Consider the following 15,989-nt stretch of genomic DNA (forward strand, 5'->3'; position numbering starts at 1 on the left):
TACAAACCAATGAATCAGACTTCTTTCACTGCTGATTGAATTACCTGCTCTGATACCATGTCAATTTGGTGATCCGAACAAGAGATAAAACAAGCATTTCAGAGGTGTCTAGAGAATGAATCGACCCCCACCCCAAAGAGTCCTTTATATATACTAGCAAGTGGGCACATGCTCTGCATGTGGCAATTTTTCATGATGATGATGATAGTAAATAAGATGTTTCCAAAATTTTCTACAATTATTTTATATTTCTATGTCCATAAAAATTATTCTTATTTTTCACACTTATTTTTCTTTAATATGATTAATATACGATATTCAAGATGTGCCCAAATGTTTTCTACCAATTTCTTTTGTATTTTAAATACTTTTGTATGTTTTCATCTTTTTTATTTTTAATTATTTAATTATGACATCAAGGGTTGACACATTTAACCCAAAAGGTTGAATTATTCACTCACCACCAAACAAGAAAACAACTCCATTTTTTGGTTGGTTGTAATTTTGTGTTTTATTTCCATCATCGATTAAAACAAATTTTCTTTGTTACACATATTTTTCTTTAATATGATTAATTAATATAAAATATTAGAGATATGCATGCCCAAATGTTTTCTACATAATGTATATATATTTTTTTTGTATTTTTATGTTTTTAATTTTTATTATTTAATTATGACATCACAGGTTGACACATTTGACTAAATTGTTGATCTACCACCAAATAGAAATCAATTTCACTTTTAGGTTAGTTTTAAATCTTTCTATTTTATTTCCATCATCAAAAGGAAGTTAAAAACATTTTTTTTGTTTATGGTGTTCAGTTTTTCGTATGATTAATATAAAATATTAGAGATGTGTCCAAATGTTTTTTACAAAGTTTCTATATTTTTCATATTTTTTTGTAATTTTATATTTTTTAACTTTTATTATCTAATTATGAGATCAAGGGTTGACCCATATAACCCGAAAGGTTGAATTATCAACCTTCCACCAAGAGAACAATTCCATTTTTGGGTTAGTTTTAAATTTTAAATTTTATTTACAACATCAATAAAATCAAATATTATTTATCATACTTATTTTTATTTGATATGATTAATACAAAATATTAGATAAGTGCTTAAATGTTTTTTTACAAATTTCTATATTATTACATAATGTTTTGTGTCTTTTATTTTTTACAACTTTTTATTTAATTATAATTATCAAGGATTTACACATTTGTCTCAAAAGGATTAATTGTTGACCCACCACCATGGATTGATTCGAAATTTATATTTCATTCCAACATCAATAAGAATAATTATTATTTATCACACTTATTTTTCTTTAATATGATTAGTATAAAACATTAGAGATGTACCCAAATTTTTCTATATTTTTCATCTTTTGTATTTATTTCTATTTTAAAAGTTTTTTATTTCATTATGACATCATGGATTGACCCATTTGACTTGGATGGTTAATTGCTTACCTAGCATAAGGATGAAGAACAGTTCCATTTTTGGGTCAAATTCAAAAAACATGTATATTGTTAAAATTATTGAATATTGAATATATATATATATATATATATATATAATTGATAGAATTTATTGGTGAAAAAAATAGCTTAAATACAGGATTCAATAGAATGAGTTAATACCCTAAATATAAGACTCATTAAGAGGGAATTGAACGAGGAGAAATATAGTAGTTCAAGTGACATTTTGTGCCCTCACAATTAGAGAGACTAAATTCAAAAAATAGGGGTATTCTAGTCAAAAGTAGGGGTCAATGAATGATAATAGGAGTTAATACCTTAAATATAAGATTTAATAAGAGGGATTTGAATGAGGAGAAAATGGTTGTCCAAATTACATTTTTGTCCTTACAATTAGAGAGACCAAATTAAAAATTAGGGTATTTTCATCAAGCAAAAGTTCCACACTCTCATTCGCACTTTTACTAGCAGTATAGATAAAGATATGTACAATTACATAAAAGCCCTTAAAGGGATAAAGAAAGAGAAATAAAGAATATGTAAGATACAATGGAGACTATGATAGTACAGTACAACAACATGACTCTTCACATATTTATAGGAAGATGAAAGTTATTTTGTATATTAGAGGTTTACTTATATCAAATAAGCAAGAATAGAAGGTAAAATTATATGTAAAGTGTCACCTCAAGAATCCATGGAGTTTAGAATGTGCCACGTATCAGACATGGACATTTCATCCATTTAGAAGAGTCCATGAAACCATGCATGATTAAACCTGCATAAATTAGAAGTTGGACTGAATTTTGTATAATTCCTGTTGTTATTAACTATTTTCTGCTTTAATTTTTAATGAATGCATGCCCACTACCAGGAAACCGATTACACCTTTCTATAAGAGGTTAAAACAATTAAGGTGGATTTCATTCATATTTTTTTTTATCATTCTGGTTTAAGATAAACAGATTAGGAGTTAAGTGGATTTCATTCATTTTCATGTGGTTATTTTGGTGTAAAAGCATCAATTGTCCCCATGCAACCAAGATACCTTTAAGGGGAGCATGTGTCCTGTGCATAAGGTTTCTCCTACTCTTGCGTGTAGGATTTGAAGGGATGAGAGATCCATCCCATGGATGCCCAAAGATTGCGGAATAAGGGGCGAATTTCAAAAAAAATTCTCTCCCTTCAATTGGGAATCACATTCCCTATTTAGAAAATCATATTTTCAAGGATCATTCTTAAACCTTAAATTGAACGAGATCTGAACCAAAAAGAGTAGGAGAGAATTATACCTGATACAGAGAAGTAGTATCTCCCAATGGAGGTGTTCACGCCCAAGGAAGTATCCAAAGACTGCTCCCACTGAAGATGGCGCAGTGCAGGATGGAGCAGAATCAGTAGTGTTCTTCTCCAAGAACTCTATCCTTTGCAAGAATCAGCAGGATGGCACGTGAGCACAACTTCCTCTCAATTCTTTCTCAAAGAATTGATGTCAAGATCGAATCTTGACTTCTCCCACAACTGGAAATCGAATTGGCAAACAGGGTGACAAGAACAGGGAGGCGACAAGAGAGTATTCGCAGGGTGCAGAATTCTCTCTTCTTGATTTCAGCACTAGAGAAAATCTGATGTCTCTCCTAAAGGCTGCCGCCTCCTTCTTCTTTTGTTAACCTAAAAAGATCAACTCCTAATCTCATTAGGAGCTGCTTATCCAAATCATATTTGGATCAGCCTTCTCTTCAGGTGATAAGGATAAACCCTTATCTTATCTGTAGATTAGATTAGCTTTCTCCTAATCTCATTAGGAGGTTTCTAGATTTGAATCACATTCAGATCTGGACTCTCTGAGTGGATAGGGTCAAGACCCTATCCTATCTGCTAATCCATCTCAGAATTCGCCCCATTATTAACTAAATAAATAGCCCAGTTCGAAATGGGCTTTAGGCCCATTAAGCTTATGTACTCACTTAACCTTCCTAACTGCTGCCCAGTTGGGCTTCCTTGTATGGCGTGGGACCCAAGCATTGATCTACACATCAGCCACATGGGTTCGGCCCAACCTTTGTTGCAAGGTCTGGCCGAATACACTGTTAAGGACAGTGCACCCCCTGAAACCCATCAAATGGGCTCTATGGGCCCAACACTTACCTTAAGTGGTCCCTGGGCCAAGCCACCTTGTAACACCCAGGGACTGTGGGCAGATGCAAGATTAGCCCATCAGGTATTATCCTCAATGGTCTTACACTTAACCTCTCAGCCCTTAATGATCATACACTGCCCGACAAGAGAGGACCTCTCCCTCGGCTGCAAGGAACAGTGTTGCACTCTCTACTTATATGGATCCCGGGAATTAAAACACTTTTGCAAACATTTTAGAAACCATAATATATACTTTTATATCTCATATAAAATATACTTTGCAAAACAAATCTCAACGGTTGAAATCGGCTACCGGCAGTCTTGGTTTCCATTAGTGAGAGTGCAGCCCTGATCATTACCTTTGTCCGACAAAGGGGCTGATCCTGTCACTATGATCACCCACTCAGATGAATTCTTGGACTGTCCCAACATACCCAGGTTTTGACCCCCACTAAGGATCTCACTGATTGGTACATCAAAGACAGCCCAATCCGACACCTAGTGCAGTATCATAATCGAGTCTAGGGGTCGGGTGTAACTTTCCAGTTTTGCCCATCAATCTCCAAGGTCCAGGGCAATACTGGAAATCTGGTTCAGTTCATAGATTCAATTAATCCTACACTGTATGTGCCTAGGGTCTCACCCTGGTAGCTGAGACAGGCCACCCCAACCGACTTGGTGGCACCACAGTGTCAGCCTTGTCAGGATAGGTCTCCCCAGACCGATCCACTGGCTGTGAACATTCTAAACTAACACGAGTCTCATTAAGTGTCCAGTTTAAGGGTATTACACAGAAACATACCAAGGGAACATGAATCAAATATGCACTTTTATTCATTTACAATAAACTCATAAAGTACATCATTCTGATTGAAGCTAAGGGCATACAAAACTGTCTAGCAGGATTAATACTCACTACTTTCCACTTTTTCTCTCTTTTCCTGCATATCTATTCTGGCAAATGGTGCCCCCCCCCCACCCCCCCAAAGAGGATACATATTTTGGACATGGCATTTCTGGTACATCTAGAACAGAAATAGGAAAACAGGAAAATTTTTGAACGAAAAACAAACTTCGAATGCCAATTTTTGGTCAGATTGTATCACCATCATCATCATCATCCACACCTTATCCCAACTATACGGGGTCGACTACATGAATCCTGTTTTGATAATTTGTTCTATTTAAAACCATATCCACTGTTAAATTGTTAGTGCTTTTTGGCCAAATTGTATCACTGATTTCTTTCGGTAATCCATCTTTAGCAGTTTTTTGTATATTTTTTTGTCATGAGTGGCAGTTAATAATTCTTATTAATCTTTATATATATATATATATATACTTCTGGTATATTCCTTTTAGCTTTCTATGCGGAAAGGCTATAAAGTCCTTGTTCCGGTCAATAATCGCTTATTCTGCCCGTTGTTAATCATGGTCATTTGAGATACAGATAGGAGGTGGTCTTGCTGAGTTTGCTGTGGCCCAAGAGAGCTTGACAGTTAAGCGGCCTCCTGAAGTATCAGCACCTGAAGGTGCAGGATTACCTGTAGCTGGCGGCACTGCACACCAGATGCTTGTCAGTTCTGCTGGGGTCAAGCTTGATGGTAGTGGCAAGCCAACAAACATTCTGATTACTGCAGCCTCAGGTGGTGTAGGTCACTATGCTGTTCAGCTGGCAAAGCTTGGGAAAACACGTGTCACAGCAACCTGTGGAGCTCGAAACATCGAGTTGGTTAAGAGCCTAGGGGCAGATGAAGTTCTTGATTATAAGACCACAGATGGAGCAGCATTAAAGAGCCCTTCTGGTCGGAAATATGATGTAGTTCTCCACTGTGCAACCGGTATTCCTTGGTCAACCTTTGAGCCAAATTTGAGCGATAACGCCAAGGTTATAGATATCACTCCGAACCTTAGTTCCTTGTTGACGTTTGCATTGAAGAAGTTGACTTTCTCAAAGAAGCAGTATGTGCCATTACTTCTAATCCCCAAGAAAGACAATCTGGAATTTTTGGTTAATTTGGTGAAGGAAGGGAAGCTCAAGACTTTACTGGACTCAAAATATCCACTTAGTAAGGCTGAAGATGCTTGGGCTAAGATCATAGAAGGTCATGCTACTGGGAAAATAATCGTGGAGCCATAAATTATTAGTCCCTTGGTGGTGGGGGGATGTATTTCAGTAATATCACTATGCAAGGGACTTGTAGAAGATATACTAGAATAGTCCTTGTGCACAATTCTTTTGTTAAAATTCCTGTGTATCTAATATACTGTTTTCTGGAAACCATAGTGCCTTTTCTATTTGACGGTTCCATTTTTAGACCCTGTGGTTGTATTATTTTATTCTGTGCAATATTTGACATAGAGCACCTATGTACAGTCTTCTAATGTGTTTGTGCTTGGAACTTGATGTTTTGTTCTATGATCTTGGCAGCATTCATATCTCTACTTGTTTTTGCAAATATTTCATTTAAAGAACACATATATCTAGTCTTCTTATGTGCTCATGTGCTATAGAAGTACTTAATGTTGTTGTGTCCCATGATTTTGGCAGTAAGCTTTGAAGACTTCTAATGCTTGTCAAAGAGACAGATCTTGACTAAATCTTCGGATAATCTATTCTCCCTAGATTTGGGTGATGGATCAGTTGAAAGTTAGGATAGATATTCAATTTATGGAAAAGAAGCATATCTAGCTCAATGATTTTTCTTTGAAAGATTTGGGTGATGGATTTAGGTTTGTCCAGTTCACGATTACTGGATGAAAAACTTGGAACGTACTTGAGTGGGTTCTTGAGATGTTACGGTTTAGGGATGAATAGGATGGCCTGACCCCGAGGAATCTCTGTGAGATTCATCTTTCTGCAAAATGTATATTGCTAAAGAATAAATAGGGAAAAGGGCTCCATGCCAGCACCAATTGGCCAATGATCAGCCTCATCATGATTATAAATTTGCCCAACTTTTACCAAATTTCAGTGACATTGAAAAGAGTCCTGTAATGGTAAAAAAAGATATAATGCCTAACAAAGTTATAACCAATAATCAGTATTTTCATTCGATAATCTCGTGGCTAAAAAGCGGTTTGATGTGATATTTGTGATTTTTCAGAGTGGTGATCCTTTAGGGAAGCAATCTCTTTGTTAAAGGCTTGGGTGAGCCTTAAAAGGAAAAAGGGGGAAATTCTTGATTAGTAACCTTTACTTTGGGCTAGTGCCAGTTTGGTCCCCCAAATTTTAAAATGCAACAATTCAGTACCCAATTTTCAAAACGTACTAATTTAGTACCTGTCATTAACCAGCCGTTAAGTGGCATATGAAAAGACATGAATGCCCTTTGGATGTCACTTAATTTTCTTTATCAACCATCCAAACTCCCTTTTTAAAACTAGAACACTATTCATCATCTTCTTCCTCAACAGTTCTTTGGCATTGCTTTCCCCAACAAGCAACCCATGATGGTGTATGACAGCCTATGAAACATATACGATTGCAAGGTTCAAAGTATCGATACGCATTGGCTCATATCAGCCAATACCTATCATGCTGGTGGCTTCCCGATATGCCCCTACAAGGGGTGTATTGGGGTTCTGACCGGCTCAGGGGTGGAGGAGTCTTAAACTGGCCCCACTGAATTGGTTTTGAAAAAATAAATAAAAAAAAAGCCTAAAAAACATTATCAATATCACCTGATACGCCCCTATTGACGTATCGGGCATATCGATATTTTGAACCTTGGACGATTGGACGACGAGAAGTGGGCTTGTGAAAACTGATTGGTCGCAAGCACCTTTCATCTCTCTCTCTCTCTCTCTCTCTCAGGTAGTCTCTCTTCAAGATCTGATTTGGGTCACAGAGCACTATTTCAGTCTCAAGGTAGAAGATGATGAACAGTGCTTTTAAGGGTGGTTTTGACATTTTAAAAGTTTTAAACCACACACCATCACATGATACATATAACTGACAGATCACTAATAGAAGGTATTAAATTGGCATGTTTTGAAAATTTGCATATTGAATTATCGTGTTTTAAAGCTCAATGACCAAAATGGTAGTAGGCCCAAAGTATTCAGGAATTTTCCCGAAAACTAAATGGTTATCTATAGAGCCCCCACTAGGAAAGAAATTATGATTACTTGGTCTTTACAAGTATAAAAGATTCTCTGATGCTATGGCCCTCTGCCTCCACAACTTGCCACCTGTCGAGCCAGAACCCACTCTCGGATCACAGATGCACGGATGGGCCCCCACTAAAACAAGTCTCGTTCATTGATACTTTTTTCTAATTTCCTCCCCCGCAATAAAAAATTAAAAAGAGAACTGAATCTAATCTTATTTATCAACATTAAAAAAAAGTCAGAATCTTCAAAATTCCATTGACCTTGACATATGAAAATATGGCAGTTTGGAAAGAGTATAAATACAAATATGTAGAGTGCAAAATCTTATATTTTGTATTATTTTGTATTATTTTGTATGAATTTATACTGTATATATTTGCATTTATATTCCTTCCAAATTAAGCCAGAACAAAACTTTTGCACGGAAATGAATGATCTAATCGAAGAGAGAGCTACCATAATCTCTTCTTGATTCCTTTCATTCTCATGAAGCCCTTCATCAATCTAATAATCTCTGGCACTGCCTACACCTTATATATGCTCCCACTTATTAGGTCCTTGTTAACTACAATCCCCTGGCACTGACTTGTTCAAAGACTTTTTGGTGGATGATATATTAAGGGGATGGTCAGCAGTGGCAAATTCTTCATTTAGACAGTTTGTGCTTCAACCTTATGGGACACCTTCAACACAATAAAGGGTAAAATTAAGCTTTGACGGAAGCTCCTTGGGCAATCGAAGACCCTCTAGAGCTGGGGGAGTCTTCAAGGATGAGGGGGGCAGACTGATGGTATTATATTCTAGTCTCAGATGTAAAAGAAACAGAACCACCAACTCCCAATATTTTCAAAACATACAGTTTTGTGAATAAAATCGAAATCATTTCAATGCTGGCTAATTTCTATAAGATACCGGCGTTTATTGCACCTGCTCAAACGATACTCCTTACTTTGATGGCAGCTGCCTACTGAGTGTTCTTCCTAATATGACCATCTCAATTGAAATCGGCTTCAGTGCTCACAAGACCATGCTAACACCATTCGCAGTCTTTGCAGCCTTGCATTGAGAATATCTCCCCATAAAAAAAAGCATACAAGTACGAAGATATTCTCAATGCATGGCTGTAAAATGCTGTGTGAACGATGTAAGCATGGTCTTGTGAGCATTGAAGTCAATCTCATCTCAATCGAATGTAGCTAGGTACCATGATCGGTGGGACCAGTCAGTCAAGTCTCTCTGAATGAAAAGTATGATCTGACCTAGTATTTTCCAAACTCACATCCTCTGCACCCGCAAATGAAAAAAAAAAAAAAAGTCATGTCTAGCTCTCAACTTCCATGAGTTGGGATCAACGACCAACGAAACACATTCTAACACCCTCCCAACATGATTTGGCACCCTACGTCTTACTATGAGACTAGGAACAACCATACAAATGGGACCTGCCGTGTATGAAATGTGTGGCATAATATCATGTTGAGTGGGTGTTCAAACGTATTTTCTTGGCAACTCAAATTCCATAAACTTAACATAGTCTAGATCGTTAACCGGCGTTTGGGCTCTAAAAAGCCATCTCCCTTGAATTCCCCTCCTATGTATGTTTATTTTCTCTCCCCTACCTCTACCCCCTCTCTCTCTCTCTCTCTCTAACCACCACCCCTGGTTCACTAGTGAGAAAGACTACAAGTGTGAACCGTCGTTGGCTGTTGTTCTTGCCAACGCCGTAGTTATGATCACAAATAATAAATATATTGAGTGTGTTGCAAAGGACACATGTTAAATGGGGTGAAGAAGTTTCAGGCAAAATACTAAACACAATTAAAATTATTCCTTTAGAAAGTGCTAAGGCTGCTTTTGGAAATGATGCAAATATGTAGTGTAAAACGGTCCATTTAAATTACAAAATTTGGTTAGTTTTTCACTAACAAATTTACTTTCTTACCAAACAGACTTTTAGTTGTAATGGATGCAAACACAAATTCTAATAAAGCATATGTTTCTTTTTTTTAATCAAAAGTCCATTTGAATGCAAATTTACTTCTTTTTTATTGAAGTACTTTTACATCTTATTATCAATGTAAATATGCAGTGGTTTGACATTTGTCAATGCATAAATGTAATGTTGCCAAATACAAGCAAAAATGAACCAGAGTGCAAATTTACCCTAAACCGAGATTTACACTCCATTTGCATCATTTCCAAATACAGCCTAAATGCCCAATAACAAGAGAAATAATAGGTAAAAAATTCTTAGTTTGAAAAATATGTGCACCCCTGCTAGCCCATTGCATGTAGCTAGATCTTCAAGGTTCAAACAAAAACAAGCCTGGTGCAAGGTGTAAATAATAGTTAGAGATGGATCTTGAATGACAAAAGATGTGGGTTAAAAAATACATAGGAAGATAATTTCAACCAGAAATTCCATTTGCCCAAAAATTCTTTATTGTTTCTAAAGGAAAAAATGGCTTACCCTATGAAATATGCTTAAATTCTTTTTTGGAAAAATTCCAAATTAGTATCTTGTACTACTTTAAGGATAGTCTTAGTTTAGTACTCAAACCTCAAAACATGAAGAGCCAATTATGCAGCCCATAACGGATGATATGGATGTTACTTTTGTAACGGGAGATCCATGCTTGAAGGAGACCAAGAATTATGTCAGCCATGCAATCAATACCCCTTCCGAGGGATATAGTGCAATGGATATCTCACCAGCCTCGAAGCCTATAATTGCTACTAAAGCAAAACGCACAATGGGAGATTTAATTGTCAATTCAATGGGTCAACCTTCCACTTCTTATGCTGTGACCAATATGAAGAATAGAGCAAGATCGTTACTTTCCTCCTTTCAACTCTAAATAACTGAATGTTGTAAAAATAATAAAGAAGGTAGAATAGAACTTATCAGTAATCGCTTTCTAAACTGAAATTAAAGTGATGTGGTATTGTAAAATCTCGAAACTGAGAATTGTAGGGAGAAGGAAGGCTAAGTTATGCCACTTGGTCACTCTCCTTAAAACCGCATTTGCCCCCTATGGTGCAGCCGGGTGATCGGTCGCCAAGATAAAACAGCCCACAGGCTTCTGGAAGGTGTGCACTCACTTACTAGACCTCCATGAACCACAGAAGACTGATGCTCAGATTTACAGAGAAGGCAGAGAGTCAAAAAAAGTTGTGTGTAGATTGGGTCATTCAACACTCTTCTTATAGAGTGTTCTCAGAACTGAATGGACACAGATGTGTCCGTTCAGACATGAGCCTATTCAGAACGGTGCACCTGTTCGAAGAGACACGTTTTAAAAAGACACGAAAAGAGAAAATGTTTTAATTTAAAGTGTTAAATTCGAATTCGAAGAGACACGTTTTAAAAAGACACGAAAAGAGAAAACGTTTTAATTTAAAAAGTTAAATTCGAATTCAAAGAGACACATTTTAAAAAGGTTTAATCCGGTTAAAACCAAAACGATTTAGTGCATCACACACGCACATGCACCCGCGCCCACGCCCCGACCCGGCCCGGCTTGGTTCGGGCGTGCATGTGAAAAGCATCCCCTCACATGCATGGAATATCTATAGTACTCTCCTCCTATGGGTCTCTACCCATAGAAAGATCAAACTACAAATATACTCAACTTCCACTCATTTCCCAACCAATGTGGGACAATGAGTCTTCCCATGCACTCAAGGGTGGGAAGAGGAAAAGACAAAAAACAAGAGGGAGGAGAGAGATTCTTGAAAATTTGAATCTCCCTCCAACAGATCCCCACAAGATTCAAAATTACAAGAAAATCGAACAATCTGAGCATCGCAGTGAGAAAAGTATTCATGGTGATATCTTTTGGACTTCAATCAATACTTAGGTATGACAGATTATGTTAAAGAGTATGGGTGAAGTCACACTCCTTTAACATTTCCTCCTTATTGTAACTAACTAACCGGCCAACCAACTCAACTCGCTAATTCTTTAGTGGTTATTTTGTTTTGGAATATTTCGGTCTTGTTTCTTGGAATCATGAGTGTTTTAGAGAGTCAGCCCTATATCTCTCTTAGAGCGGCCATACTTCACACTCACTTAGGTCAGTTATTAGTGTGCATTGCACACACTATTCCTAATTGATTAAGAACTTCATGCTCAACATTCTCAAACTGTAGTGAGCACTATCTTACATTGGCATCTGAAATGGGACACAAATTGATAGTGCTTTCCCAAGTCATTTAGCAACACATTTTTACCCATTCAACGTAATTCTAGGGATCTCCTTTCACATAGGTTGGGTGTCCATCACTAATGACTTTGTAACGGGCTTCAGCCCCATTCCTACCGATGCCTCATAAACCACCTTAGAAGTATGTGGTTTGGTTAACGAATCTGCAAGGTTCTTTTCAGACCTTACAAAATCCAGAGCGGTTGTACCTTTGTTTAGGTATTGTCTTATCAGGTTATGCCTTAAGCGGATGTGCCTTCTTTTACCGTTGTACATCTGGTTCTTGGCTCTGTCTATTGCTGCTTGGCTATCACAATAGAGAGATATGGATGGAATTGGTTGTGGCCAAAGTGGTATATTTGCCAATAAGTTCCTCAACCACTCTACCTCGGACCTCGCCAATTCTAGTGCAATAAACTTGGCATCCATTGTTGAACTTGTGTTGCATGACTGCTTTACCAATTTCCATGATATTGCTTCTCCATCTAGAGTAAACACATATCCACTGGTGGAAGTACTATCCTTTGAATCTGAAATCCAATTCGCATCAGTAAAGCCTTCTAAAACAGGAGAAAAACCTGAGTAATGCAAACAAAAATTTATAGTTCCTTTTAAATATTTTAATAATCTTATTAGAGCTTCCCAATGTTCGTTTTCGGGATTATGAGTATGCTGACTTAACTTTACCACAACTATAGTTATGTCCGATCTTGTATAGTTCATTAAATAAGACACAAATCCAATTATACTTGCATACTCCTTTTGTGAAACAGGTTCTCCTAAATGTTTCCTTAAGTGAATACTACAGTCAAGAGGTGTTTTAACCGGTTTATAGTCATAGTGTCCAAGTTTTCTAAGAATACTTTCTACATAGTGTGATTGGGAGATAATAAAGTTTCCTTGTTGTTTATAGATTTTAATCTCCAAGATTACATCAGCCTCACCCAAGTCCTTGGTATCAAATTTGAACATTAGAAATTGTTTTGTTTCTTTTACTACCTCTAGATTAGTTCCCATTATTAACATATCATCAACATATAAACAGATCATGGCTCCTTTATCATTTTCAAATTTGTTATAGACACATCTATCTAAACCATTTCTATTATATCCATTGGTTACTAATACATTATCAAATGTTTCATGCCATTGTCTGAGAGCTTGTTTTAGGCCATACAAAGACTTAATTAGTTTACATGCTTTATTTTCTTATCCTGGAATTATGAAGCCATCAGCTTGCTTAATATATATTTCTTCCTCTAATTCCCATTTAAGAAAGTTATTTTCACATCCATTTGATGAACTACCAGTTTGTAGATGGATGATATAGCAAACAAAACTCTAATTGTTGTTAACCTTGCAACCATGGAGTAGGTGTCAAAGAAGTCTACATCTTTTTTTTATATGAACCCTTTAGCAACTAACCTGGCCTTAAAATTATCTATTGTACCATTTGGTTCTAGTTTTTTCTTAAAAATTCACTTACAAACTAGTGCCTTAGCTCCATGTGGGAGATCTACAAGTTCTCAAGTGTGATTAGTGATTAAAGAGTCTATTTCACTTTTTATGGCTTCTTTCAAAAATACTGCATCAGGTGAAGTTACAACTTCCTGATAGGTTACTAGGTCATTGTCCACCAGAAATGTGAACATTCCGTCACCCAAGTTTGTTTCTCTTCTTTGTATTTTACTTCTCTTTTAAGTCTAGTTCTTGCCTAAGTGAAGTACTGACTCCTTGAGCACTCGATTGATCTTGGTTTCTGGTTTGGTTTTGGGAAGGTTTCCTATTTATTATTTCTGTTCTCAAAGGAAAGATGTGCTCAAAGAACTTTGCATCTCAGGACTCTATTATTGTGTTGTTTTTGACAACATTATCAATTGTTTTAATTACAAGGAATCGATAAGCTGTACTGTTTTGTGCATATCCAATGAACACACAGTCACAAGTTTTCAGTCCTAATTTTTTTCTTTTAGGTTCAGGTATTCCAACATTTGGTAGGTAGCCCCAAACTTTTAAATAGTTTAAACTAGGTTTTCTGTTATACTAAAGCTCAAAAGGTATTTGTCCTTTCTTCTTAGGTGGTATTTTACTATATAAGTGACAAGCCGTTAGGATTGCTTTCCCCCACAAACTAGTTTAAACTAGCATTGCATTCATCATCTCTTTTAGTGTTCTGTTAAGTCTTTTCTGCAACTCCATTAGATTCAGGTTGGTAGGGGGTTGTGGTTTCATGTATGATTCCATTTTCTTCAAAGAATTTTCTAATGGTTTGTCCATCATACTCAGTCCCTCCGTCTGTTTTAAGTCTTTTTATTTTCTTTCCTAACTGATTTTCTACTTCAGTTTTGTTGCTTATAAAAGCTTGATCGGCCTCATCCTTTGATATAAGTAGAACTACTTTTGCATATCTAGAGAAGTCATTTGTAAATGTTATATAGTATCTTTTTCCTCCTTTAACTTCATGACATTTAAGGTCTCCTAGATCATTGTGTATAAGTTGTAAAAATTCAGTTTCTCTTTTACACTTTTATGAGGTTTCTTAGTGAATTTTGCTTCTACACATACTTGACATTTTTCATTTGTAAAATTAATAGGAACGTTCAAAACTCCTAATTTACATAATCATTTTAAATAAGAAGCACTACGATGTCCTAGTCTAGCATGCCAAATATCAAAAGATTCAACAATATAAGCAGAAGAAGAAGCAATAGTTTTATTCATAACAATATCAAAAATATTCAGTACAAAAAATCCTCCAGCATTGCATCATTTTCCAATAAATACATTATTCTTAGTTAACACGGCCTTGTCTAGTTCAAATGTGTGCTTCAGTCCTACTTTGTTGAGGAGTGCTCCCGATACCAAGTTCTGTCGAATCTCTGGCACATGCAGCACATCATTCAGCATTAGAATTTTCCTGAAGTCAGTTTCAGTAGCACCTTTCCTTTGCCAATGACCTTCAAAGTTTGTGAGTTTCCTATGAAGACTTGCTCTCCTTTAAACTGAGTTGTATACTCATTGAAGGAACTATGGTCCCCATAGAATAGGCATTATACAATTCATTGAACAAGTAGTTGAGGATATGGTTGGTGCAGAGGTGGTCGACTATAGTCCAGTGTTCTACAACAACAGAACGGGCTAGCTCCCCCATGTTTGATGGGTTCAATTTAGTCAAAGAAAAGGCTACCCCTAACTGTCCTAAGGCAAAAAGCAGGCGTTGTCTCCAACACTTGTAGTTGGTTCCATTGAAGGGTTCAATCTTAGAAAAGTCGAGAACTGTTGATAGTATCTGGTTCCTCATGAAGAGGTTACCAATGATACATTCCATAAATGCGGTTTTAAGGTTGTTGTAAAAATAATAAAGGTAGAATGGAACTTATCGGTAATCGCTTTCCAAGCCGAAGTTGTAGTGATGTGATGTTGTAGAATCTCGAAACTGGGAATTGCAGGGAGAAAGAGGGTTGAGTCGTGCCACTTGGTCACTCTTCTTAAAACTGCATTTGCCCCTCTATGGTGCAGCTGGGTGATCGCAAATCGGTTGTCAACACTCTTCTTATAGAGTGTTCTCAGACCCAAATGGACACAAAGATGTTCGTTCAGATAGGAGCCTCTTCAAAACAGTGCACCTGTTCGAAGAGGCACTGGGAGGAAGAAGAGACATGAAAAAAGAAAAATGTTTTAATTTAAAAATTTAAATCGAATTCAAAGAGACACATTTTAGAAAGGTTTAATCCGGTTAAAACCAAAATAATTCAGTGCACCGTGCGTACACATACACGTACACGTACATGCACCCATGCCATCTATTTGGACAGACACGTCCATGTCTTCTTTCGTGAGGTGCAGGAAGTTGGCAATTACATATTCCTTATTTCCAACATTTTTCAGAGTATACTTATTGTCCAATGCGTTCAAGATTTCATAGACATAATTGTAGGAAGAATAGACATTATATAGTTCATTGGATAAGTAGTTGAGGATATGGTTGGTGCAGAGGTGGTCGGTTGTAGTCCAGTGTTTTGCAACAACAGAACATGTTGGTT

General features: G+C 36.6%; 1 protein-coding gene across 5 annotated transcripts in view; it reads left to right on the top strand.

Moving 5' to 3' along the window:
* Positions 1–6,070, top strand: part of LOC148874591 (chloroplast envelope quinone oxidoreductase homolog) — a 51,116-nt gene extending 45,046 nt beyond the window's left edge. For all 5 annotated transcript variants that reach the window (XM_088962776.1, XM_088962775.1, XM_088962778.1 and 2 more), the window contains one exon: positions 5,076–6,070. In XM_088962776.1, the coding sequence (XP_088818902.1) occupies positions 5,076–5,765 (690 nt within the window). In that variant the 3' untranslated portion in view covers positions 5,766–6,070. The remainder of the gene's footprint in view (positions 1–5,075) is intronic.
* Positions 6,071–15,989: the final 9,919 nt, after the last annotated feature.

This window comes from Nelumbo lutea, chromosome 1 (genome assembly GCF_056320005.1).
Source record: "Nelumbo lutea isolate HS-2025 chromosome 1, American lotus-T2T, whole genome shotgun sequence".
Classification (NCBI taxonomy): domain Eukaryota; kingdom Viridiplantae; phylum Streptophyta; class Magnoliopsida; order Proteales; family Nelumbonaceae; genus Nelumbo; species Nelumbo lutea.